General features: G+C 51.1%; 1 protein-coding gene across 10 annotated transcripts in view; it reads right to left on the bottom strand.

Annotated features, from left to right (window-relative positions):
• Positions 1-25,603, bottom strand: part of MED27 (mediator complex subunit 27) — a 272,303-nt gene that overhangs the window by 82,536 nt on the left and 164,164 nt on the right. For 4 of the 10 annotated variants that reach the window (XM_073222493.1, XM_073222486.1, XM_073222460.1 and 1 more), the window contains exon 6: positions 17,572-17,613. The exons of 1 other annotated variant lie outside the window; for it this stretch is intronic. In XM_073222493.1, coding sequence (XP_073078594.1) covers positions 17,572-17,613 — 42 coding nt within the window. Of the gene's footprint in view, positions 1-14,397; positions 14,637-14,658; positions 15,862-15,889; positions 17,079-17,571; positions 17,614-23,745; positions 23,961-25,603 lie in introns of those variants that run through there. 5 more of the 10 variants (XM_037007859.2, XM_037007861.2, XM_037007862.2 and 2 more) reach the window with 5 other exon arrangements.

Genomic DNA, 25,603 nt, shown 5'->3' with positions numbered 1-25,603 from the left:
AGGGATTCTTGCCAGTACAAATGTTGTGGTCAAAAATCAAACTGAGACACAAAACTCCAGATAAAACGATTCACTTTGCGAACAGTAAGTGTGGGTTTCCCCTGTACACGCAGTTTTCCAGTCCCCCCAGAACATCAGGTGCTGTGCTGATGGACCTACGCAGCAGTTAAGGGAACTAATCAGGTGGACCCAGAAGGGCTGGTCCGGGCCCCACATGGTGAGGTGCAATTGATCCAGTAATCAGTCCAGCTGTGTGTCCACACCCAAGGCCAGAGAGGCCACACTCCAAACAGTGAGGGGGCAGGCTCCCCAGTTTAACCCTTAAAGGAATGAAAATTCAGTTTCCCCCTGGATGAATGGCCGTGCATGTGAGGTGCTTTAGCTCCCAGCCATGCCCCAGCCCCACCTGCCTCCCTTCTCTTCTGCTCCCCTGGCTTGCATTCGTTCCCCAGGGGACTTTCTCGGCATGTCTGGCAGCTGACAAACCCCAGCAGATGATCTGTGGGGGCGGGGATCACACCCATCAGGTTTATGCTGTGTCCCCAAGGCCTAGAACATCACCCAGCATTTAGCAGGTACTTGACACGTAGTTGTTAATAAAGAAATTAACTTAAAAATGCCCACTCCCCAAAGGCCACATACCAGGAACACCTGCACTGGCTTTCTTGCAAACAGGGTGACAATTCACGCATCTACCACTGCTGAGAAATTCCCACCCAAGTGACTTTCAAGATTAAGTGGTACTTGTACTTTTTCTTTCAAGTGCAAAGATGGTTTTTATTTTAAGCCTTTTGACAGACAGCTTTCTAAAATGAGCAATGCTTTTTTAAAAATATAGTAGTAATGATAACTTGGCACAATGGCAGGTGGTGACTGGTGGGGTGAAATTACTGGCTACAAAACACAGTGAAGCAAACTGGGCCCCAATGGTACCTCAGCTTAAAAGTGGGGTTCTCGCCCATCCAGATCCCTTGCTAAAATAAAACAGCCCATGCAAGAGCCACTTTGTGGGCTGACAGCCATTCCTGACAGTCGCATTTGCCATCGTGAAGGAAGCAAAGCTCCTGCCCCCAGTGCTGTCACGCAGGGAAGCCAGGCTGGCTTGGTCTGCCGGTGCCCCTAGTCCGGGCATACTCCTTTCCCAAGAGGAGGGAGGCCTTAGGCCACTCGAGCAGCTGGAGCGCTTGGCCTGGGCCTGATTTCCCGGTCCCACTGGCGACCCAGAGGCCACACCCGAGGCTGGGTGCTTTGTTTGGCTGTGCGTTTTCTTCGCTTTTGTTTTTACAATTTCTAAAAGGAATGACCAACACTTACAGTTCAGGAAGCTTCATCAGCTGACTCGGATCCCCAGCCCCTCCTGAAGAGTCAGAGGGTCGGAGGGTGGTGGTGAGTGTGCCATTGGTCTAAACGAGCCCACCCACGTGACGTGCCCAGCACGAGGCCCGGCTCCTAATGATCACTGTGACTGTGACCTGGTCCTGGCCACCTGCCCTCACCTATCCAAGAGGCTGCCATCAGTGGAGGCCGAGGCAGGCACCTGCAGTTTCCCCGAAGCCGGGGTCTCACCCCCAGCCTACTTCACTCCCGCCCCCTCCCTGGGCCCTGTGGCCTTTGGAATTATGGGCCCATTCCTCTCGGACTGGTCCGGCTCCATGTGCTCAGGGAAGACTTCCAGAATTCCCAGACTGGGCCATGGGTCATGTCTCCTTGCTTGGGCCTTTTCTTTCATAGCGTCCCTTCTGAATAAACTCGTATGATTATTTTTTGTAATTTTTGTTTCGGGTCAGTGTCCCTAACTTGACTGAACTCTGAGAGGCCAGAGACCATGTCTGTCCCTGAGACATCCCTGGAGACTAGCTTCCCTGAGGTGTGTGGGGCACAGCAAGGGGCCTTAGCAGGGTCGAGATGGGGAAACAGGCACTAAGGATTCTGGACCCTGGTCTGCCGGACCCTGCTGGGAATTTTGGACTTTCCATCGGTGCAAAGAGTGCCCATGGCCCACTGCCCAGCTCTCCTCTCCTTCCTGCCACCTGGGAACTTTCCTGCCTCTGTGGTAGTTAGGCTGGGCCACGCGGCTGGTTCCAGCCAACGAACACGTCGGGAAGCAGAGCGAGCGTGCGCTGATTCTACCTGGAGGGGGAGAGGAGCAGTGTGGGTGCTCAGGATGGCGGAGCCGGGGTCCCTGGATCCCCGAGGGGCCGTGCGGAGCCCAGCCCGCCGGCGACTCAGGATGGGTGTGCAGTGTGAGCAAGAAACTAACTTGCTATTTTGGGTGCAGAGACTGTGAAGTGCTCTTTCTCCTCTTCGGACTGAAATATCCTCCTTGGTTGTTCATTTTCTGTCTACAAGATGAGCCCTGAAAGGTGACTCAGGGACCACCAGTGGGGCATCACCTGAGAGTCTCTAGGAACTCGAGTTCTTGGGCCCCACTAAGACCTGGCACCAGCATCTCTAGGGGGGGGCCCCGAGATCCAGCAAGCCTCTCCTGCTGTTAGGGACGCTGAGTTTTAGAAGGATGCTAGTAGTATTAATGCGCATACAGAACCCCGGGGGCTCCTGCTACCAGGCAGATGCTGACTGTGTCTGGGTGGGGCCCAGGCTTTGAGCAGTGCGCCAGGGGAGTACTCCAGGCACTGTGGGAAAGGGACTCGGGGAGCTCAGGGCACAAAACAGAGGACAAGTCTGACGGGGAGTCTGTCTTTTTCATGAATCCAAATGAACAATTCTATCCAATTTCACAATGCTGCTGTGGACTTGGGAGTAAATATTTGCACAGCAGGTACCAGGGAGTGGTGGGGTTGTCCTTATTTCTGAAAAGTACTTTTTTAGGACCACAGGATGACTTTATTAACTTACAGTAACTAGTTAACAAGAGTTTATGATGGACATACCCCTCTCATTTATTAACAGTAACTGGGGTGGGTGCTCCCCTTATTTCCATGTAATAGAAGAGGAAATGGAGACTTACAGAGGCTAGAAGATGCCCAAGGTCACACGGTTCATGAGGGGTAGGTAACAGGTGTTCCAGCCCCGGCATCGTGAGGCCTGAGCTATGCCGCATCCCCCTCCAACAGACACCCCTGGCCAGCTGTTCTGCCCTGTCCGTGCCTCAGGTGCCCGGCCATCACCTGCCCACCACCTCCCAGCCTGCTGAAGTTTCTGGAACACCGGATCCTGGCCCAAGGAGCAGGTCAGGAGATCTGAAAATGCGCTGCTGGGGAACTGGCCACTTGGGGGCAGAAGACTGAGTGACCTGGCCGGCGCCTTCCAGATAAGGCTGGGCTCGCAGACCACAGGCCTCCTGTGCCACCTACCTGGCTCCTCGACAGGGCACCTAGTTAGTTTTTCCATTACTGGGTTGACTATCTGGACAAACTTAGCTTCTTTTTCACAAGGTCTAGTATGAAGTAATCCCTTAATTGCCAAAAAGGGGTGATTTTTTCTTGTACTAATACATTCATTTAATTTCTTCCATTTCTCACCACCAATTACAGAAATATTTTAACAGAGGTAAACAAAGCTGACCAATTCGCTGTTTTCCCTCCATTCCTTCCTCCCACTGCTGGTTTCTGGTTCCTATGGCCAAATTCTAAAGCACCAGGCAAGACATGGTCGTAGAATGTTGGAGAAATCCATCCACAATGACCTTCCTTTTTGTCAAAGCATTCCACCTTCAGTACTGTTTTGTTTTCATACCTTTCAATAACAAAGTTATTTTTTTTTCTCAGCATCTAAGACGTGGAAAAAACAGGCCCGGGGGCAACAACAAAAATGCTATTAACTAATTTAAATCTACTCTGCGCAGTGCCCAGTGCCGCCAGGCCCGGCCCATTGTGATGTAAAGCTAATGAGATTCCGCGGGAGATAAAAGCACCCGGCCAGAGAGGCCCAGGGAGGGCGTTAATGCTCCGGAGAAAGGGAGGCCCTTCGTCCTCCCGGTGAGGCGGTGAGGCCGGTTTGAAAGGAGCTCCTGAAAAGAGGAAGCCCAAGGGAGCCCGAGGAGAGGAGGGAGGAGAAGACAAGAAGGTGACAACAAGCCAGCAAGACAGGGGACCTCGAGAAGAGGTGTGGGGCGCGGGGGATGTCAGTGATGTACCCAGCAAAGGCAGAAAAAAGGCAGGCACAGAAAGAGTGACTCAAAAAGGGATGGGCGGGTGGTGACACGGGGGCTTTGCCAAAGATGTCCCGGTTCACCTCAAGGCAAAGAAAAACTACAGAAGCCCTCGCTTAGTTTGGTGGGTGTTTCCCCCTCGTCCCAAGGCTGGACAGCAGGGGATTTGCTCTGAGCAGGATGACATCTCCCTCTCGCTGCCAACAGATCCTCTTTTGCTTCAGAAACCTTGCTTTTCTCCTCCATCAACCAGGGCTCACTGAAATTCCCTCTCCCCCAGCTCAGAGAGGTGGAGGGGGCTTTCGGCACCCAAACCGCTGGGAACTAAGCTCAGACAGGGAGAGAGGAATCTTTCAAGAGACCTTGAAACAGCTGCCAGTCAACATGCTGGAGAAGGAGATGCCAGTCAAAACAAGTCTCCCAGAGCTCCTCCACCGTACCGTGTGCCAGGAGCTTCTGGAGTCTGAGAGCTAGAGGGCACTTCGGGAATCACAAGTTAACACTTTAGCTAAGCCCCAGGCAGAGCCGCCTGCAGTAATAGCAGCAATCCAAGCCCAGATTTAAGGAGCACTAGCTCCTCCAAGGGCTGGTCTCCACCACACTGCCTGGTGACGAGGCCGCGATGGAGCCCGACTGCTCGGGTTTACACCTGGTCTGTCACTTAGAAGGCATGTGACCTTGGACAAGGATGAAATGTGTCAATGCAGGAAGGCACCTGAACAGTGTCTGACAGTGCCACCCACTGAACGTGTGTTATAATGCTTTTATCTCACCTAATCCCCACAACGACCTTGTGATGGCGCTAGCTGAGTACTTCCCTTTCCAAGGGAGGAAGACAGCAGGCTGGGTGACCTGCCGAAGCCCAGCAGCTCCTGGGCAGCAGGGCAGCAGCCTGGGCCTGGTGCGCTGCCCACCCTGGGCCATCAGCGGACCGAGGCTGCAGGGGTCCGGAAAGGTGGTCTGGAATCCAGGGCATGCCCTCCCTCAGGGAATGGTGCCAGAGACTCAGGGTGGAGGCCGCAGTCCCAGGCCATTCCACTGACGCCCCAGCTCCCATCACATACGACTTTCCCTCTGCCCCCCTGCTGGAAGCTCCTGCCCAGCTTGCTAACTGAATGGGGCCCGGCATAGACGTGGGCGGGTGCTAAGATCCCCAGTGCCTTAGTGTCCCTTCCTCGTGGAGGTCAGGGGGAAAGAGGGCAAAAGAAGCCGGCAGCACTTAGCAATGAAGAGCGCAGTGCTACGAAGGGTGTGCTGACAACGGGGAGAGGGGCTGCCTGCTGCCCACACGGCCTGTACTCTTCTCCCTGTCCCCGTCCCCCAGCCAGCTGTGGGGGCAAAGAGAACAGGTTAGGTCCAGAAAAACGATTTTCTGCTTAAGGTCAGTCTCCAGTTTTACGGTGACCAGACTTTGTCTTTATCAGTAAGAAAAGAACAAAGGATGGAGTGGTGACATACAGAAAGGATCAGTGAGACACGGGGGGGGGGACAAAAACTCCCCCAATATACTCTTATTCCCTAGCAGTTTCCTCCTTTAAAAAGCAAGTCTGTTGAATAGATCTTTCTCTAATTATGATGGAGTCATGTCCCACTAAACCCACTCTAAGTAAATATCGTGAATTGAAAATGCGTTCAATACAACTAACCTACTGAACGTCACAGCTTACCCTGGCCTACCTCAAGAGTGCTCAGGATAATTTGGCCAACAGGTGGGCAAAATCGTCTAACAGAAAGCCTGTTTTATAATGAGGTGTTAAAGATCTCACATACTGTACCACGTGCTGCGCTGATAGGGGAAAACAGAATGGCTGTCCAGGCGCAGAGCAGGTGTCAGGGTGCGGGCTGCTGGCCCATGTGACTGCGTGGCTGACTGGGCGCTGTGGGTCACTGCCACGGCCCAGCGTCACCAGAGAGGATCGTATCGCCAGCCCAGGAAAAGATTTAGATCCAAAATGCAAAGGACAGTTTCTGCTGAATGCATATTGCTTTCACACCATCACAGAGCTGGAGAATTGTAAATTGAACTACCATAAGCTGGGGACTGTCTGTGCTTCTTGGTGGCCCAGGGACTGTCCTCAGGGATACCTGAGTCTGCTAAGGCACCTTCCTATGTGGGGCTTCCAGGTCAGGGTGGACAGCCTGCAGTGCAGCCATCTGTGCTTCTGGTCACCCTTGTCTCTCAGCTTCTAGAAGGCAGTCGAAGGTATGCGCCAGAACCTGTGTTGTAGAAAAGCTTCCCAAGGTAGACTGTGATGACAGCAGCATTTGGAACCACAGGTGACTAGTCGCTGAGGGATGGGATTGGACAGGTTGGGGGTTGGTCACTGCCTGCTTCTACCAGGGGGCAGGACTGGCTACGCAGCGCTGGGCAGTAGCGAGCGAGCATGAACAATGGCTCCAGCAGTTAACGCAGTGCTTTTCCTAATGCAATGGACTAATGACACTGAGCTACATCGTCTGCCAGCACGTAGCCCACAAAGCCCAAGGCCTCCTGGGCTGAGCAAGGAGAGCTGGGACCTCTGCCTATTAAAAGTATATTCTGCAAGATTAATAAATAGAAAACCTTAAGTACCCACGTGTTTAGAAGTTGCTTATTTAAAAGAGAAACCTGGTAGAGACCCAGATTTTGGCTTCCCTCCAGCGAATACCTGCTTCCACGTACTCTGAAGAGAAGATTCTCTCTGGCCTGCATTCACGTGAACAAAAAGGTGGTGTGGTGGGAAAGGCGGCAACCTGGAGTTGCCAGGAGACTGGGGTTCAGTCTTGGACTTGTCGCTAATTATTTGGGTGACCTTGGCTGCAGCACACCCCCCCGCTGGCCCTGAGTCAAAGAGAGCCAGGCTGGGACCACAGGCGCTGCTGGGTCTAGGTTTTCAGTGGATGCTGCCGCAGGGCCTGACTACATGCCGTGTGGGGACACCTGTGTCCTGATCCACCCTCAGGCCAACCAGCGGGGACATTAAAGCCCTTGCTCTTTTCAAAGGGACAAGCTGATTGCAGCAGGCAGCTGGAGTGTCCGGGAATCACCTGTTGTGCGGATGGAGGAGCACCCCATGCAGCCCCTGGTTCGGGCCTGGTCAAGAAGAGCTTAGAGAGGCCTCGCCTCGGAACCCGGAGACCATCAGCGAGGCACTGTCTCTGATACTGGAGACCTCTTCCCCCACTGATGGCTGCAGAGACTCTGGGGCACAGACTAACGGGAGCAGAGCTGAACATCCGCTGCCTGGTTGTACGCAGACTGGTATCACAACTCAAAGAAATAAAAATGAACTTTCATGTGCTGGATATACTTCCATCCTACATGGGGGGAGGGCTCAAGAGTTTGGGTCTCTGTTCAGGGTTTTGTCAAGGACAGGAGAGGACACTGGAATCTCTTGGAAGGAGAAAGTTCTTTGTGGGTCCAGGAGTCAAAGATGTGAACCAAGAGTGTTAAATGTTTAAAGAGGCAGCAATCCCTGCTAGCGATGCTGCTCTGAGGATGAACACTGGTTTTATAAAGAATATTTAAAACAGTCCCAGAAGTACTCATTCTATGAAGAGGGGAACCATCATTATTTCAAGACCGGAATGCTATGAAGTCTCAGTCCTGAGAGTGCCGGAGGGTGGGGGCGGCAGGGAGTGGAGCAGAGACGCCGCTAAAACTGGAATGGAGTGCAGTGGAGCAGAGGCGGGGGTGAGGGTCTGTGACGCAGCGCGTCTCTGATCTGCACCTTGGATTTGTATGCCGCGGCTTCAGCGGGCCTGGAGGCCTGGGAAGGAAGAGGCTTAGTCCGGGGGGACCAGTGATTACTTCGGCGAGATCAATACTTCCTTTTCTGCTTGATGAAGGAGCCATTTGCAAGGGCTCCGAAGGGCTTATAACTGTCCGCCGGAGCCTGGCAGCGCTGCAGCTGGAAATGGAGAGGCCAGGACAGACGCTGCCGCTCCATCTCGCTTGACCTCCCTGGGCACAGCTCTGCGCCCAAGCTCCGTCCGGTAAGGGAGAGACCTGTCTACGAAGTCCTGAATACAGCCTGTAGCGCATATGAGGGCCTACGTAGAGCAGTTTGGTTTTGTTTGGGAGGTTTTATCCTGATCCTGTTCAGAGTCCCAGCCAAGACGCCACTGACACCCTGAAGATAAAGCCCCTCAACTCCTTGGACCCCTTAGCACAGAAGGGGTTGTGACAGTCCTTAGAGGCAAAAAAGAAAGAACATGCCCCCCACCCCACCAAAACCCAACCCCCAACCAGAAGGCCCGGGTGCCTGCAGGGTCCTCCGAAATGCCGGGACATGGCATACGAGGTCCTGAATGACCTGGATCCCAGCCCCTCTCCCTTCACACCACATCACCCTTGAGCAGCACAGGCGGCTGTAGCAACTCCTCCTCCCAAATCTGCCTTCCTAACTGCTCTGTGAACAAGCCTGGGAAGCTACTCCCCTGGTTGAGCCCTTTCCCCACCCAAGACCTAGCTCAGAGGCATGGCCCTCAGCCCCTGAGCTTGCCTGAACCCCAGCAGCACACTGGGGACACCCCAGCCCTAAGCATGCCCGACCTGTGAGCAGACGCGCCCACCTTCCCTCAGGCTGTGAGCATGAGGCCGCGCTGGCCTCCTCTGAGCTCCCTGGGCCGAGCTGCAGGCCCCTAAAAGGGGAGAGTGCTCAAGAAGGTGGCTCTGCACAGCACCACTCACCTGGTAGGACCTGAGTGAATGAGCAGAAAAGATGAGACTCTCGATTTTTGGCTAGTGCGGTTAGGGGAGCAAAGTGAAAGGGGGTCTGGGGGTGGGAGAAGCTGAAGTCATGGGGGCACTGTCTGTGAGGGGGGGCCCGGGTGCACAGGGAAGCCCCAGAGCGGATGTGAGAGAGTACCCCAGGGTCCTGACCAGCCTTAAGTTTCTGCCAAAGGCCTCATGCAGGTCTGCCAGGAGCTGCACACAAAAGGTCCTTGACATTTCCCAGGATTAAGGAATTAAGGCTCTTCATTTAGATGAACAAAAAAAGTTCAATGCTTTCCAGATGGTAAAATGCCAGATTCTGTCGCTGGCTGCCAGAAAGTGCGAGCCCAGAGACACCTGGATTGTTCTGTACCCACTTGGTGCGATGTGATTTTCTGCAGGAACAGCCTTGCAGCGAGAGAAACACATCCAAAGACATCTGGGCTCCAAGAAAATCCAGACAATACCACCTACTTCCCCATCAAAACCAGGCAACTGCGGGGAAAGGACAGAGACTGCAAAGCAGGGAGCGAGCCCTGAACCACGGTGCCGGGCGTCTTCTGCCCAGTCCCGGGAGGAAGGGCCAAAGGGGGGGTCAGGGAGGAACTTCCATCTCAGGTGCCTCTGGGGATCACTGTGAGCAGAGGGCCCACCAGCCCTCTCAGGACATGAGCTGCCCCTGGTCCGGGGGCCGTGGTTCCACGCCAGCAGGTCAGAGCTGCCAAAGGGCACTGTGGGGTGGCTCTCATCTGTGTGCCTTAGTCCCGCTGGAGCTCACTTTCTGAATGCCTGCAGCAAAGTGAAGATGGACGATGTGCCCTGGGGGCAGTGGGTGGGTTTGTCCCAGAAGCTGGGCTTTGGTTTACTTTATAAAAAACACTTAACTTAAAATAGACCATACCTATAGATGGCCATGAATTCAAATTCTGTGCCCATCCCTGTGACAAGGACAGTAACAGCAGCTCAGCATTTATTGAGCCCTTACTCTTGGGCAACTGCAGTGCCAAGCACTTCACCAGCTTTATCACCACATGGGGTCCTCACAGTATGTGCCCTACGAAGGTCTTGTCATCCCCCTTCTTACGGCTGAGAAGCATGGAGAGAGGCTGAGTTCCTGGCCCAAGGTCCCAGCCAGCCCAGGCACAGCAGCACTGGGTGCAAATCCAGGCCTGATTACAGGGCCTGTGTCTGCACACCGTGTCCGCTGAGGGGGGGTGGGAGAGGTGGCAGTGACTACATGAGAAGGGTGGCCAACGAGGTGAGACGGGCAGGAGGGAGGCAGGCAGGCAGGCACTGCCCACGGGCACGTGAGAGAAGCTGAGTGAGTCACGGACCACAAGTTCACCTGACGCCTCAGAGACTCAACCGCACACAATTCCACGAGGCAGGAACACTTACGATCTCTGATTTACAGATGAAACGGAGGTCAGTTAGGCCACCCAGGAAGTATGGTCAGCCGGGGCCTGAACGCATGGCGGAGTGGCTCTCAGCCACTGTGCCAGACGGCTGCTTTCTGGAACAGTCACCGAGGGGAATGCTGACAAGGGCAGGGGAGTGAGGGGAGCGGGCTGGCGGTCATAGTGGACGGACAGGCCAGGCCCTGGGGAGCTGCCCTGAGGCCCTGGGAAGCTGCTGGGCTGTGGGAGGGGGCCTCGGGGAATGCAGGGGGACAGGCTCCCCACAAGCAGCTGGTGACTTGGTCCTGTAGTACAATGAGTCTCATGTAGCTTCAGGAAGAAATAAGGTACAGAGATGAAACCCCCAACTCGGTGACTCCCCTTCCATTGGGCGCAGCACCACAGACCACTCCCAGCGAGACGGGGCTGGGCTTTCCGCTCCCTTTTCCCCGGAAGCTGGCTGCACGCAAGCATCTGCGAGGCTCCCGGCCGTTCTGGCGCTCAGCAGTGCTGGGGCAGCCTGGCCAAAGGGGGTACTAGGTATCACAGGGAAACAAGAGCACGTCTACTCGGGGTGTAGAAACTTGTGAATATTAAACATGGCCCTTTAGAGAAAAGGGTGATAAAAGGCTTTTCAGCTGTACGGTGAGCTTAATGATCCCTCCCTGCCGTTCCTGCTCCTAGGGCCCCGCGGGCTGATGCTTAATGACATCCACTCCTACTTCCCTTCTGCTTATCCAAGCTGGTCAATACCAGTCTAGCTGTCAGTGTAGGAAAGGGCTGTCCTTCCGAATGACCCTGGGACTGTCCCGTCGCCTCTCCTTCCCTGAGGCTTGTCGATAACCCAATACGACTCATACAGACGTCTCTCCTGTACGTCCCTTGCTTAGCGTCCCTGGACAGGGGCCTGTCTTCCACTCGCCCTCACACCAGTGAGTGTTCCTTCTTTGGGAGTGCAAGACTCAGTTGTGAGGCGGCAGAATCCACGCAAACCCCAGAAATACCACCACATCTGGTCTACAAAACATGGATTCTCCTCCTTGGAGAAAGTTAATCAGCATTTAAGAGGAAAGGAGACTGTCCAGGCGTTGGAATCTGGGAAAAGCAGAGGGCCAGCCTGTGACATGGATGAGGCCTCCTTCTGGAGGCTGCAGAGTCCCAGGCACAGGAGCCTCTGCCGACGGCCTCATCCAAAAAGGGCAGCGAGCCGTGGAATGGGCAGATCTGGCACGAAGTCTCGGAACCTTTACCAGGACCATACCCCTCCTCCAGGTCCTTACCTGTGGTGTTGGAAGGGTGGGTTCTGACAGGAAGTGTTAATGAGCTCATAGGAAGAAACTAGGTATTTATTATAGAGCACAGGATTTAAATAACTGAACAGCAATGTACTGCACCTCTTCGTGATGTACAATGCTTTGGCAGGTAGGCACCTGTGCTCAAGCAACAGATGCCACACGGGTTTGCACGTGTTATTTGGGTAGGCACTCAATTTAGGCTGGGTACTCAATGCATCCAAAATTTCAGAGAACTGACTCTTCCAGGGATGACGCAGCGTTTTCTACTGAAAGGTACTGGTGGCCACACGGTCAACAACCCTTCATAAATCTGTCCCAGACAGAGGCCAGTCTGTGTAACAAAGCATGAACGAGTGAGCGAGTGAGCAAACGAGTGGACAGAGGAACGCAGGCGCTCTGGCCCAGAACACTGCTCACCCCGCGCCTATGTCTGTGGATGGCACAGGGCCAGGAGGGTTCCTCTGCCCTCTGTTGCCCCCAGAATAGTGACTGGGGACTAAGAGCTGGACATCTGTGCGCGGCAACTCTGGTGCTTTCCAGCCACGAGTGAAAAGCTGCGAAGAAGCGCCAGCCCTGTGACACCGCCCATCTCACCTGCCTCCCCAGGGCCACACACACGCCACCTCCTTCTCTGGTTTCCCTGCCAAGACTTAACGCAGTAAGTAGCTGCAGACTTTCTCTCCCTCTTACTGACTTACTGGATGAAAATGCACACAGTTTTGCAATGAGGAGGTGAAAGATCAAAACAGTGACTGCCCTGCAGTTTAAATGTCAGAAAAATACGAACACGCCTGAAACCTTTCCTGGCTCTTTGTGATTCTGCCCTTTCAGATGGTCCCCCTATTTCTAACCGCCATTCTCTGAATCTGCTCTGCTGGAGACTTGCTGGCTATAAAAAGCTCCTTCGCCCTAGGACGAAGTGCAAAGAGCCTCTGGGGCACCACAGTAAATGAAGGGAACCTGTCGGCAGCCACAGCCCCACAGAGAGCTGTCCTGCGCCCCCGCCCCTTCCCCGCTCTGGGTAAGGGGTCTAATGAGGAAGAGAGAAAAGGCTTGCTGACAGAGCCGTCGCAGACAAAAGGCCACAGTTAGCTTCATGTGGTGGGATTTGCAACAGGGCCTCATGTGCTCGTCTTTGACCCAGGAGTCAGGCGCGTGCTTCCATTCTCTTGGCTCCTGACATTATTTTCCAGAAATAGAGAGGTGAGTGCAAGCTCAGTTTGGCTCTGGGAGGTAGTTCCCCCCTGCTACCCCTCTGCTCTGCCACATTGAGGGGAAAGACCAGGTAGGGCCTCCTGCCTTCCCAGCAGGCCTCTCTCTGCGGCGGCCACCGCTGCTTGTGGGCAGGAAAACACACATGACACACAGTAATTGCAACCACACACTGAACGCCAAGGAAAGGAAGTCCTGGGGTTCTGCAGCGCAGTGATGCAGGGGACCTCCTCCAACCGCACTTGGAGAGCTGGGCTGGCAGCTCTGTGTTGCTAGCCTTGTGGTGGGCACAGCCATGGCACCTACCACCGGTTAGGGCATCCCATTCCTAGTGCTGACCGGCGATCCTCCTTGGCCCTGGCACTGTTCTCCTGTGTCTAGCTGTGCCTCTCTAGCAATGCTGGTAAGGACCCTCCCCGCTCTGGGACCCGTGGGTGGGCATCAGCAGGCAGAGGCCGGGCAGGAGGGACTGTTTACCACGGTGCTCTTCAACAGTGTCTTTCTGGGAAATGCTACAAGCAATATCCGTCAGTACACCCGAGATTTAAGTGGGTGGACGAGAAGAAAATAGAATTTTGAGAAAAAGCTAATACTAAAAAGCACAGTTTAGAAATGTTGCCACCTAATCCTTCTCTTTTGGCATTTGGAGTTTGAAATGCTAAACATTATCCCATAAATTGCACCAGGCCTTCAGAATCTGCCACAAAGTGGTCCTGGCTTTGCCTTCAGTGCACGGGCTGGCTGAGGAATCAGAAGGTCTGTCCTGACAGCGACGTGAGCTGAGACCCGCACGCTCGGGCCCCCGCCTCAGGAGGCTGCGGCGCACGGGGAGCTCCCCGTGCTCTACACCGCCGTCGCCCACAGGCACAGGGCGATGCAACAGGCTTTTTAAAAACAACACCCCAAACGCTTTCTGTGTGACGATGATTAGTTGAAAGCTTGACTGACAAAGAATCAAGCTTAATTCCATACTACATTATTTTCCAATATATTCTTTGACAGCAAACAGTGTTTTCGCGGGGAAGAGAGGGGACTCTAACACGCTAAGTCCTACCTGCCCCTGAAAAAGGAAAAGGACTCCAGTGTTACCTGCCTTTTAGTTCTAATCAGAAAGCACCATCTCCTGTCCCCAGATTGTAGTTTAATCTAGTACAGGTCAATATCAAAGATCAAGCCCATTTAGTCAAAAAGAGGTGAGGGGAGGGATGACAAAGGACTTTCAGAAAGGGCTCTAATTCCTCGCCCTACAAATTCATCCATTCTTACTGCTTCAAGCACTTTGCATAAACAACAAGGAAGGAATTGGCGGGTGCTTCTACGTCTCTCCAACCAGAGTAAGATCAAATTTTAAACGCTGCTCCAGTGTGTGTTTGTAGTTTTAAACAAAGAGTGGTTGGCAGGTTATTTTTAGGGGAGGTAGAATAAAAATATAGCACTGTCTCTCCAAATCTGTGCTTCACCAAATCTGTGTTTCACACATTTTACAACTTCCTAATAAACTTCCTGCTTGCATTCAAAAATACTTAATACTACACAGAACATTAAAAAATTTATGTGCAAAGGCAAGCCATGTGCAAGCCCCTCCCTGACAAAGGGTATTTGAATGGAAATTGGACCACTGTTAAAATACCAGTTTATGGGTCTGAAGTGCTGATGGCATAGCTGCTGGGAAAAAAATGACAAAAACAGTCAGCATGGACAGTTAGTATTTAAGGCCGAGAGTCTTTAATAAGCGTGGTGAACAAGTAAATGCCTTGGTCACTTAAGAATGCTACGATGAGATACAGCTGCCGGCATGGACGGCTACGCACGACGACACGCATCCTCCCGGTTCCAGACAGCGGGTGGGAGACTGTTTTGCCTGTTGTGCTTCTAGGCGGCTCAGCTGGGTCAGGAGTGTCAGGAGAGTCAAGACAACCACAAGACTATTTTTTAAATAAACACTTTTGGGTTAATTTTAGAGCACCAGATAAGTTGCAAAGATGGTACACACAGATTCCACATGCCCCTCACTCAGTCTCTCCTGCTGTTAGCATCTTTCATTACCAGGTACATTTGTCACAACTGAGAAACCAACCCTAGCTACTTATTAAGTAAACTCCAGGGTTTATTTGGAGTTCACCATTTCTTCCAATAATGCCATCTACTTCAGAATGCCGTTCAGGTAGCACACTGCGGTCTGGCTGTGCTAGGACCATGAAATGTCGATGCCTATGTAGACTCCCTAAGTGTGCGGTGTGGAGCCTCAGGTTCCCCCAGCCCTGGGCATCTGTCCTGGGCTTACCCTGTCACTTAGAGGGTCCTGGGAACTGTGTGAATCCATGCAGTGAGACCCTCTCACAGGGCTGGTCCCCCTGCTCCTTTGCTACGAAGCCCTAAGCTCACTGCTTGATGGGCACAGGGTTTCCTTCTGGGGTGATGAAAATGTTTTGAGACTAGAGGGGTGGTGGTTCCGTAACACTGTGAAGGCACTGAAAGCCATGGAATTGTTCACTTTAAAATGGTTAGTTTTATGTTATGTGAATTGCACCCAATTAAAAAAAGCCCTATGCTTTCTAAGCCACCTGGCGTACCTTGAGCACGTTTACCACTCAAGTAGAAATGATGTGGGCCCAGCTTTCAGAATCGAGTTCCTCCTCTGCACCAGTCCCTCTGATGGTTTCTAACTGAATTGAGGAGAAACCTGAATTCCGTACCAGAATCTGAGCCACCTGCCTGCGTGGACTCTGCCCTCCGCCTCCCCTGCTCTCCCTCCTGGCGCACGGCACGCTCCCAGCACACGGACTTCCAGCAGCCCTTAGAATGCGCTCCTCAACGCCAGGTTTCTGGGCTGCTGCTCCCGTTTCCGCTGCCTGGGAATCTCTTCTGGCCTTTCAAATGGCTGTGCTTTCTCATGCTTCCTGACTCAGGTCAGATTTTGCCCCCCTGCAGGCCTTCTGTGACTGCCCAGCATGAAGGAGGCCCCTCCTGTTGTTCCTGACTGCAGCCCCCTAGTACTGACTGGGGTCACTGTACCTGGCCTCCTGGTCTGTCCTGTTGGCCTCGGTACTCCCAGCACCTCACAGTGCCGCCACACGGCAAAGGGGCTCAGTAAATAATTCCTGCTGAGCTCGATGACGCCGAGAACGAAATTATAAGCAACTTGCATTGCTGGATGAGAGCAAAGACAGGATGGATGAAAAGGGAAGGAAGCGGCCGGTGCCCTGTGCGGGGACCAGTCTGAGTGCTGTGGGAGTGGTGGGCACCCACAGCCGCTTCCGGAAAGGACCCTCCACCAACGGGGGCTGTGAAATGGATTTCCTCTAGTCACATTTTATTTCTTACTGACATTTCTCAAAGAGCAGTTTATGAAGAAGCCCAGTGTCTGAAAAAGATGTCACCAGAGCTTAAAGCAGGAGCGGGGGATAGGGTGATGGCAGGGCCAGCCTGCCTCCCTGGCCCAGGCACCTGTGCAGATCACAGGACTCAGAGAGGCTTAGCTTTAAGACTATGGGTTGGGCTATGGCACAACTCAACAGGCTCTGGCCTTTTCTAAAGGAATAATTTACATATAGCAAAATTCACCCTTTGTAGGTGTGAGATAACAGAAATATATATATTGTTCTCAGCAAAGACCTATGGATACTTATGACACGACATGATATGCTAGGTCCCCAACCAGGCCAATATATACAAAAGAAATAAAGTTTCAGGGAGTTTTACATGCTATGAAAATTTCATATTTGTAGGTATGGTAATAATATTTTCAACAGGATTCCCAGCACCAAGCTTATTCCCTAAACCATCAGAGCACTAGGGGCCTCTTCAGTTCTGCCGAGGTGACTTGGACGCTGGGTGGGCTCTGGCCTGACTCCAGAGTGGGGGCTGGTCATCAGAAAGACCAGGCATGATCGGAAGCTCAGAGTCTTCAGGCGCACTCGCCCCACCCCATCCTCCAGAGAGCAGAGAGGGGGTGGGGATAGCTAACCGCTGGTCATGCTTACACGAGGAAGCCTTCATACAGTCCCAACAGTATGGGATTCAGAGAGCTTTCAGGGAGGCGGACACACCACCACGAGGGTGACACACTGAAGTCCACAGGGACAGAAGTGCCTGCACTCGGGACCCTCCCAGACCTCGCCCTGTGTACCTCTCCACATGGCTGTTCATCTGTACCCTTTGTCGTATCCTTTGATAAGCTGGTAAACCTAAGCAGGTGAGTTCCGTGAGTCCCTCTAGCAAATTAATACAACGCAAGGAGGGGCCTGGGAGCCTCTGATCTTCAGGACAGGTGATAGCTGAGCTAGAGACTGGGGCACCAGCGGGCAGACTGTCAGGAATGGGCTGAATCACAGGACACCCAGCTGGTGTGGGAGACGTGGTCGTGGCTGTGGAGGAAACCACCACATCTGGTGACTTGAGGTGCCCAAAGTGAACAGTTTTCTGCGAACAGTGATGGAGGTTCAGGGGGAGAAACACAGTGGGAAGAAGTGGGGCTTTCCTTCCATATGGAGAAAAAACTGTGCTATTTCCCTTTACGGTAGGTTTATGGCTCCGTGAGCTCTGAAACATACACATCACGAGATCACCACCACTGTTAAGATATAGACTATTCCCAGCACCCAAACACATTCCCTCTTGCCCTCTGGGGACAGTCCCCCCGCGCTCACTCCCAGCCCCTGGGAGGAATGGATCTGATGTCCGCCCCAAGGTTCCTCTTTTCCAGAATGTCATATAGAGATGGAATCATACTGTGAAGAGCCTTTTGTATCTGGCTTTTTTCACTTTTTAAAGAGCATCTGTTAAGATCAATGTTTATACCTTAAAGCATTCATATTTCCCTTAATGCCTCTTGAGTAAGAAGTAAGACGTAAAACTTACCTTCTGGAATACTTGATAGTTGGATTTGGACCATATATCAAGCTAGGGAAAAGGAGACAGAAGATCACCAGCATCAGCTTCAGAGTTCTGGACTTGAAGAAATGGTATTGTAGCTACTGCTCACACTTACTACGCTTGAAGAAATTAAGATTCTAGAATAACACAGTCTTGATATTAAAAGGATCTTAAATATCCAGCTTTACTTCTTAACCTGTTAGTGTTTTAAGGAACCTAACCGAAGGGACATGGAGAAGCCAACCCGATGCCTGTTGCATCCATGGCCCCAGGAGCAGAGCCCCTTGCTCACTTTTCTAACCTTGACTCCTACCGTGGTTCCCTTGTAGCACGCAACATGCCAAGGCCATCCTGCCTCAGGACCTGTGCACTTGCTGTGCCCTTTGCCTGGACTGCTCTTCCCACAAAACCTCACATGGCTCCTCCCAACCTCCTTCAGCCCAAACGTCACCTTACTAGATGGGCATTTCCCAGTTGCCCTGTCTGAAATATATATTCCCATGCCTGTTGTCTTGCCTCTCATTATCCTTTCAGAAATCACAAAATTTTTTTTTTTAGAATTTTCTGGAAATTGTAGAATGCCCAATTTTCACAAGTGCTTTTTTAAATTTTTATTTTGGTATCATTAATTTACAATTACATGAAGAACATTATGTTTAATAGGCTCCCCCCTTCATCAAGTCCCCCCACAAACCCCATTACAGTCACTGTCCATCAGCGTAGTAAGATGCTGCAGAATCCCTACTCGTCTTCTCTGTGTTGCACAGCCCTCCCCGTGCCCCCCCCACCACATTACATATGCTCATCTTAATGCCCTCTTTCTTTTTCCCCACCCTTATCCCTCCCTTCCCACCCATCCTCCCCAGTCCCTTTCCCTCTGGTAACTGTTAGTCCATTCTTGGGTTCTGTGCTTCTGCTGCTGTTTTGTTCCTTCAGTTTTTCCTTTGTTCTTATGCTCCACAGATGAGTGAAATCATTTGATTCTTGTCTTTCTCTGCCTGGCTTACTTCGCTGAGCATAATACCCTCTAGCTCCATCCATGTTGTTGCAAATGGTAGGATTTGTTTTCTTCTTACAGCTGAATAATATTCCATTGTAGAAATCAAATTTTTAATAGCACTTAAAACTGCCTGAAAGTTTACTTCTTTTCTGTTGTCCTGGTATGGGACTCAGCACATCCTAGGCATCAACAGGTCTTTGCTGAGTGGAAGAAAACCAGCAGCTCTCGGCTGGTAAGCACCTGCTCCCCACCAGGCACCACACTGGGCCCTCCACATATACTCTCCCACTTAATCCCAGAACAAGCTGTTGTGGCTGGTCCCCTTAGCACCCTTCCTTCCCAGAGGACGAGACCACAGTTCAGGGCCATCCACCTGCCCAAGGTACTCTAGCGGATGGTCTCCCCTAGGCACTCAAACTTGGCGGCCGTCAGAAGCCACTGGGGGGATGTTCTTGCGCTTTACCTGGGTTCCTCCCTTGAGTGTCTGCATGAGCAGGTTTGGAGCTGGCCTGGGAATCTGTCATTTACTTCTCTGTTTCAGTGATGCTCCCCAGGTTAACCCCCTGATGGCTGGCCAGGAACCCTTGATCTAGGGCACCCCTACTTCACAAATGATGGAACTGAGGGACCAAGACGAAATGCCATTAGGGCTCAGTCCTCCTCAGGCCACACATGGTCCCCACACACGCTTCAGTGCTCATCCTAACCAGAACCATTTCGGTTTTACAGTTTTGTCTAAGTCAAGTCAATGCCTTCTCACTATTTCGAGTTCAGAACAAATTAAGTATGGCAAGAATGGAATTACCCCCAGTACAGTACTCAGATAGTGCAGATGAAGAGGGCCTGGCAGTATATCCCAAGGGTGCTAAAAAGTCAACTTTGATCTATGAGCTCAAGAGTTGAGCAAATTCAAACACCTGGTCAATGGGCCTCTCGGAACCTGCCTTTCGGGTTTGGCCAGTGGTCAAGGTAGAAACCCAAGAAATGTCCATTTAAGCCAGTATGTCACGTTATTGATTTTGGAGCAGACAGGAACATGAGAAGCAATCATCAGATGGGGAGATTCCTCTAAGACAGGAAGTAAGTGTCGCACCGGACACAAGACAGGTCAATGTTCTGGTTCTGTTCTGAAGAACATCAAAGCTTGGCTTTCTGAAAACAGCCCTTGGAAATTAAGATGTGGGCTGTGAACAGGCACCCCTTCGGTTCTCCCCACCTCTTCCTGTTCACAATTTATTTTATGTAAACTTCACATGTGTGTTGTGAACTCTTAGGACTGTAGAGGATGTTAAGATGATTCCGAGCAGGCCTCTCTCCATCTCTGCAGGGCTCCTGGCGGAGAGGTTTACCCAATCCAATCCAAGGACAATCCTGGAACAACTGTGATCGATTGCCCATTGACTCAGATCCACCGGCCTCTCCCTGTCCCCGCTGCTGTTACCAGCCCCTTCCTGGATTTCCAGAAAAGCCTCCTAATTCACCGGGTGCCCCCCACCACCCAGCTTCCTCCTACTCTGGCTAAACTGCTCTCCAGAAAGGTAGTGTCGATTTTCAGTCACTGCCCCCGCTTAAACCAACTGACAGGAAAAGAATTTTAAAAATCTTTAAGCATTAGAATTTTAATTTGACAGGTAAGCAGTTTGTAGGGGGAAAAGTGACATGTTACCTCCAGATAACTCTGAAGGAAACCTCAAAAGAAACAGATGAAATTAATTCCTACATTACCAATTCTATTGAAGAAAACTACTGCTGGGCAACTGGTCACATTTGAGAGGATAAGTCAGGTTCAGGTTATGTTCTTAAGTATGGCCATTTAGCTCTGGGCTTAAAAAATGCAGCATTTAAAGATTATTCAGAGATTGCAGAATGAATACCAATGACTTATTGTATCTTTTAGTTCTACCAAATCGAGGCCAACATGACAGGAAGATGCCGAAGATTCTAAACCTAAATTTTATTAAGAGTAACATCAATGTCTGAACCTGGAATAAGCTCCCCTTCCGTTTTAAGCCCCCCGCCGTTTCTTCTGAAGTTCTCCACTCTTTACCCTCCCTGCTTGTTCACATGATCTGTGCAGACCAAGACATAAACACGGGCCATGAAAAAGAGAAGAATCTGCATAGAGAAAAGTTAAGTTTTTATTTGAGAGAGAAAATCATTTTAAAAAAACCCCTGCATATCTGCAAAATGTTTTAATAGAGAAATCATTTAGAGAGATGCACAGGTTTAATTAAGAGATGGACTCTCCAGCCTATTGCAGCTTCTCAAAACATGCTCATTCAAAGTGAGCATGTTGCTCTTTTTGAAAGGCAGTTTAAATATATTATCAGTGCCCTTGGGAACAGTTCCAATCATCTGGGACAGAAGGACTTAGACAATATGCCCTATATACCAGGTGCACTCGGGTAAGAAAGGAATCCGGTAACAATGGGTCCCCTTTTGCTGCAAAGGCCCAGCAGGTGGTGTGTACTTGATTTTCTGCTAGATTTATGCCGAAGAAAAAGCCATTTAAGCGAGTGTTCTGGAGGCAGTGCCCTGCCTCTCTTCGGGCCAGGAAGATTTCAGAAATTCATTTCAGGGAGCCAGGACTGATCCGTGTGAATATTTATTAACTTCAGCTTATTTGCTGCAAAGGCGGGTGTGGCTACCACTTTTTTCAAAAAGGACCCTTCTGGAAGCTCAAACTTTCAGCCTGATGAACGAGAAATTACTCTGAACCACAATGCCAGGCAAAAGTGAGTAAAGTATCCCTCAGTATTCTGGGCAAGCATTGGCAAGATGTTCACGTGAGAAGCCACCGTGTGGTGACGGGTGGCTGAATCTGCAGTCCTAGGCACAGTCTCTGGCATTGGGATGAGTGTGTAGGGGTGGGAATGTGGTCTATTCTCAGGTAAAATGAAAACCAGCCCCATAGGTGACCAACTGCTTTGGCATCGACGCATCTGCTCTCAGGATAAATACCAAGATGGCAAACGTTCTCTCGGTGCACAGGAAGAATTAGTGAAAATAGTGACAATCAAATTTACTCACCAAAAACAAAGTCAGAATGACCTGACACTGGAAGGCGACCACTTCCAGCCATGGTGATGGCGGTCCCCACCGGTGCCTCTGGCACAACCAGCGAGGGCAGACACCATTTACTGATGACTGCACTTAGCCTGCACTGCATCTGTGTTACCCTTTAAAAACCTCCCAGCTATCACACAATGATGATAAACTCATTTCCAATCCACAAATGAGGAAACGAAGGCTCAGAGAAGTTAAGCAATTCAGCCAACATCACACAGTCCATATGTCGGGGAGGATTCAAAAACCAGGTTTGTCTCCAGAGGCCCAGCTGTCAACCTGGGAGGATGACTGCCTTTCAGCTAGAATTCAGACAGAAAGCTGACTTGGAGGACCCCCTAAGCTGTCATATCTCTTTGTGGGGGGCAAAGTTCAACATGGCAAATCTGCTTCGAGGCCTGCTGATGTGACAATCATTGCCACTAATATGCATTTAGCAGCAAGTGAAAATCTTGGCAGCTTATCAGAAAGTTACCAATTCTTCATTCAAAAAATAGTTCAATGATCTATAAATTATCTAAAATTGGCACTCCCAAATGAAACTCGCAAGCCTCACAGTGACCTCAACTTTTAAAGCTTTTATTTATGAGTAGCTTCTTGCAAAGTTAATAGGTGATGCATCAGTAGGGGCCGATTGCTGTAAACCAGGCATGGCGATGGCTTTCACCATGGTTACCCAAGTTCCCAGAACCGTTAGCTTCTGTTTGGTCATCTTAAACCTGTCCACCCTCCCCTGGAGAGTAACAAAGTGAACAAGTCTCACCAAAGAACAGCCTTATAGGTCTGTTATTCTCCAACTTTTCACTTCCAATCAGGACATACATTTGTTACTAAAAACTGCTGAAAGCACAATTTCAGGGCGTCCTCTGCATGTGAATTAACGCGGATTCCCCTTCCCAGCTCTCACCCTTCCCCCACAAGTAACAAGAGGCCATTTTTCTGAAGGTCGTCTGAACAATTTCAAGGGCTATAACAAATCAAAACGTTCCCTGCATCTAATATCAAACGGGGCTGATGCCAACACTGATTAGAGAAATCAGATTCAAGCTTCCCCAAGCCCCCCGACCCACACCCACGCCCACCCGCCCAACTTTGAAGCGGCAAGAATGCAGGGATCAGAAATCGCCCTGGAGACAGCTCTGGCGGTCTTTGAAGGCTCCCTTTGATTCCACCATTTCTTTTCCTCTCAATGCCAGGAGGCTAAAAGCTGCCTTTCTTTATTGATATGGGGTAATTAATGAAGCTATAGCATTAACATAACCTAAATCCCCTAATACGATAACGTCCACTGAGACACTTGTGTTTTCTCAGTGAGGTCTGACTGGTATGAAATCAGGACAGCGGCCAGGCATTCGGCAACAAGCTCTTTTCATGCGCTGAGTCATGGCTCTTTGCTCCTCCCTGATTACAAGGCATAGGCGGTTGTTGAGTCTTAAAAACACTCTTCTATTTCTTTAGAGGAATTAATCTACTGGTGCTCGGTCCCAAAGGATGCAGCACAGGTGAAGACGGAACGATGCGGCGGTGCTGGTTACTGCAGAGCACAAAGCGGTGGCCTTCCTGGGAGTCTAATGGCGGAAAAACCTGCCAGGTCTGGAAACTGAGGGAGGTGCTGGGCCCCGAGAGTAGCAATAGAGGCAATCAAGCCCTTCAGAGTGCGTTGGCTGTCTGAGGTTTGGAGGCTCAGACCCAGGTGGCCCACGCCAGGCTTTCCCAGCCACACCCGTGAATCAGTGCGGTGCTCTGAGCCGCTCAAGGCACCACCTCAGCGAAGGCAGGGCTGCGGCTTTGGGACAACAGGACTGCAAGCAGCAATCTGTCCTCGCGGACCACCCCTCGCCCCTCGAGCTCCATGGCTCCTTCCAGACATTACATTTTATCAGGGATGTGCTAGACATTTCAAAATGGTCACTGCACTAATGCTGATATATATATATATAAATACACATAGGTTCACATACACCAGTATCAGTACTTGAAACAGAACACTAATAATGTCTGCGTAGTTTCATTTTTATTGTTTGTAGAGTGCTTCAAAAAAAAGAAGGGGCTAATCAAATTAGCTAGGATTAGATTCTGGGCAGAGCTGCCATTTGAGAGCTTCTCTGCCAAATGTGGTTAATGTATCTTTAAAATAACAAACGGACTCAGTCACTCTCAATCTTGCTATTATTCCTAGTCTTAGAGGCCCCGCTTACCACTTGGCCAGTGTACGCGCTTGTGAAAGGCATATACGCAGCCTCCGTATCACACTTGTAGTATGAATCACAGGAGAATCCCAGCTCCCAGGCCCATGCTCGTTTTCTCCCTGATGAACAGAGAATCCATGCCAGGCTTTCGCTAGGAAAATGTGCCCAGAGCGCATGTGCGTCTCCTTTATTTCTTGGTTTATTTACGGCTTCACTCCCTGCGGCAGCCTCTTTAGCCCCACCTCTAATCGCTGATTCCCACTGTTCTGTTCTGGCTAAAGCATTTTCACGTCCCAAGTAGGCTCTTTCATTACCCTCTGCCACACATCACCGGGCTTCTACTGTGTTCCAGGCACTGAGGTATATATATATACATATGTATCCTTGGGACAGAGTCACAGGACAGAGCCTGGGCCCCAGGGTCTGGGGAGCTGCTGGCATACGGAGGTCCGAGACCTGGCTTGGTGTGACTGCAGGCAAGTCACTTTGCAGTTCCAGGACTCAGTTTCCTTCTCTGGATGGAGTCTGCTGGAGGTCCCTAGGGTTTGATCACCACCGTAGGCAAAGTTTGCTTATTAACACAATGACGACCAGACCAAATACACGGAGTGCTGCTGGTGTTTTTGTTAATTGCAAGACAGACATGCAGACAAATAATCATGATGTGTTAATTCTAGTACTAGAAGAAGACTGTTCAAACGCTCTGGGTGTATTAATGACAATGGCGGTCTGTGCTGGGAGCTCAGGCAAACCCAGGCCTGCCATCCCCTGAGCCTGGGCTCCTCTAAGGGGCCTCTGGGAACACCGGGTCGGGGTGAGAAGGAAGATGGCATCAAGTTGGTGTAAGGGGAAGAGTATGTTTGTCAGGTAGGTGGGGAGGGAATGTCCCCAGGCACAGAGGATGCAAATGTGTGAAAGAGTTGGACATGAACTGGGGCCACACACAGCAGAAAAGGCTGGAAAGTGAGAGGAAAAGCGCGCAGAGAATGACGCAGATGAGGTCAGAGAGGAAAGCAGAGGCCAGATCACTATGCATTCTACGCCTTGTTAAGGAATTTGGGTTTTATTCTACAAGCCAGAGTTTTCAGAAGCATGTTCTGCAGAATGCCAGTGTCACAGTGTGCTCCAAGAACAAAGCAAGGAAAAAATAATTTGGTGGCCAAGTAAGTTAGGAATATACTGTATACTAAATACCCGTCTTGCAAGATTCATAGGCACATAAGCAAATCAGAGTCTCTCAGGATTTCTACAGTAAAGAGATCTACTGAACTCATCTCTAACCCAGTGTTTCTCAAACTTTTTTGACTACGGACTGCTTTGTGTCTTACATCTATTAATATTCTATATTCCTGCTCTGGGCAATGGGAAGATGGAAAAAAGCAAGAAACTGTATGCTTGGAGTGTATTTTCGGGTGATAGTTCTGGAAGCCAAGTGAAGGACAGGCCGTGGGAGGCAAGTTAAGATGGGAGACCAGCTGAGAGGAGGCTATGTGGTCATCCAGCTGAGAAAGAGCGAGAACCTCAAGGAGTGGAGGTGGGCAGGAGAGGCCCAGTTTCAAGATAGCTGAGAGGGAGACTGGCCAGAAGCCTCTCACAGCACAGACATCGGGGGAGAGGGGCGAAGGTGTGAGCGATGAGGTGGCGCTCTCATCAGCCGACCAAGACAGGGAGCAGCAGGGGGCACTGGGTTCAGGACGGGTGATGTGTCTAGTTTTGCCCAGGTAGGACTGGAGGCCCACCTGGGTGGAGAGGCCTGACCCAG

The sequence above is a fragment of the Manis javanica genome, chromosome 2 (assembly GCF_040802235.1).
Source record: "Manis javanica isolate MJ-LG chromosome 2, MJ_LKY, whole genome shotgun sequence".
Taxonomy (NCBI): domain Eukaryota; kingdom Metazoa; phylum Chordata; class Mammalia; order Pholidota; family Manidae; genus Manis; species Manis javanica.
This window is presented reverse-complemented; position numbering and strand designations above follow the sequence as displayed.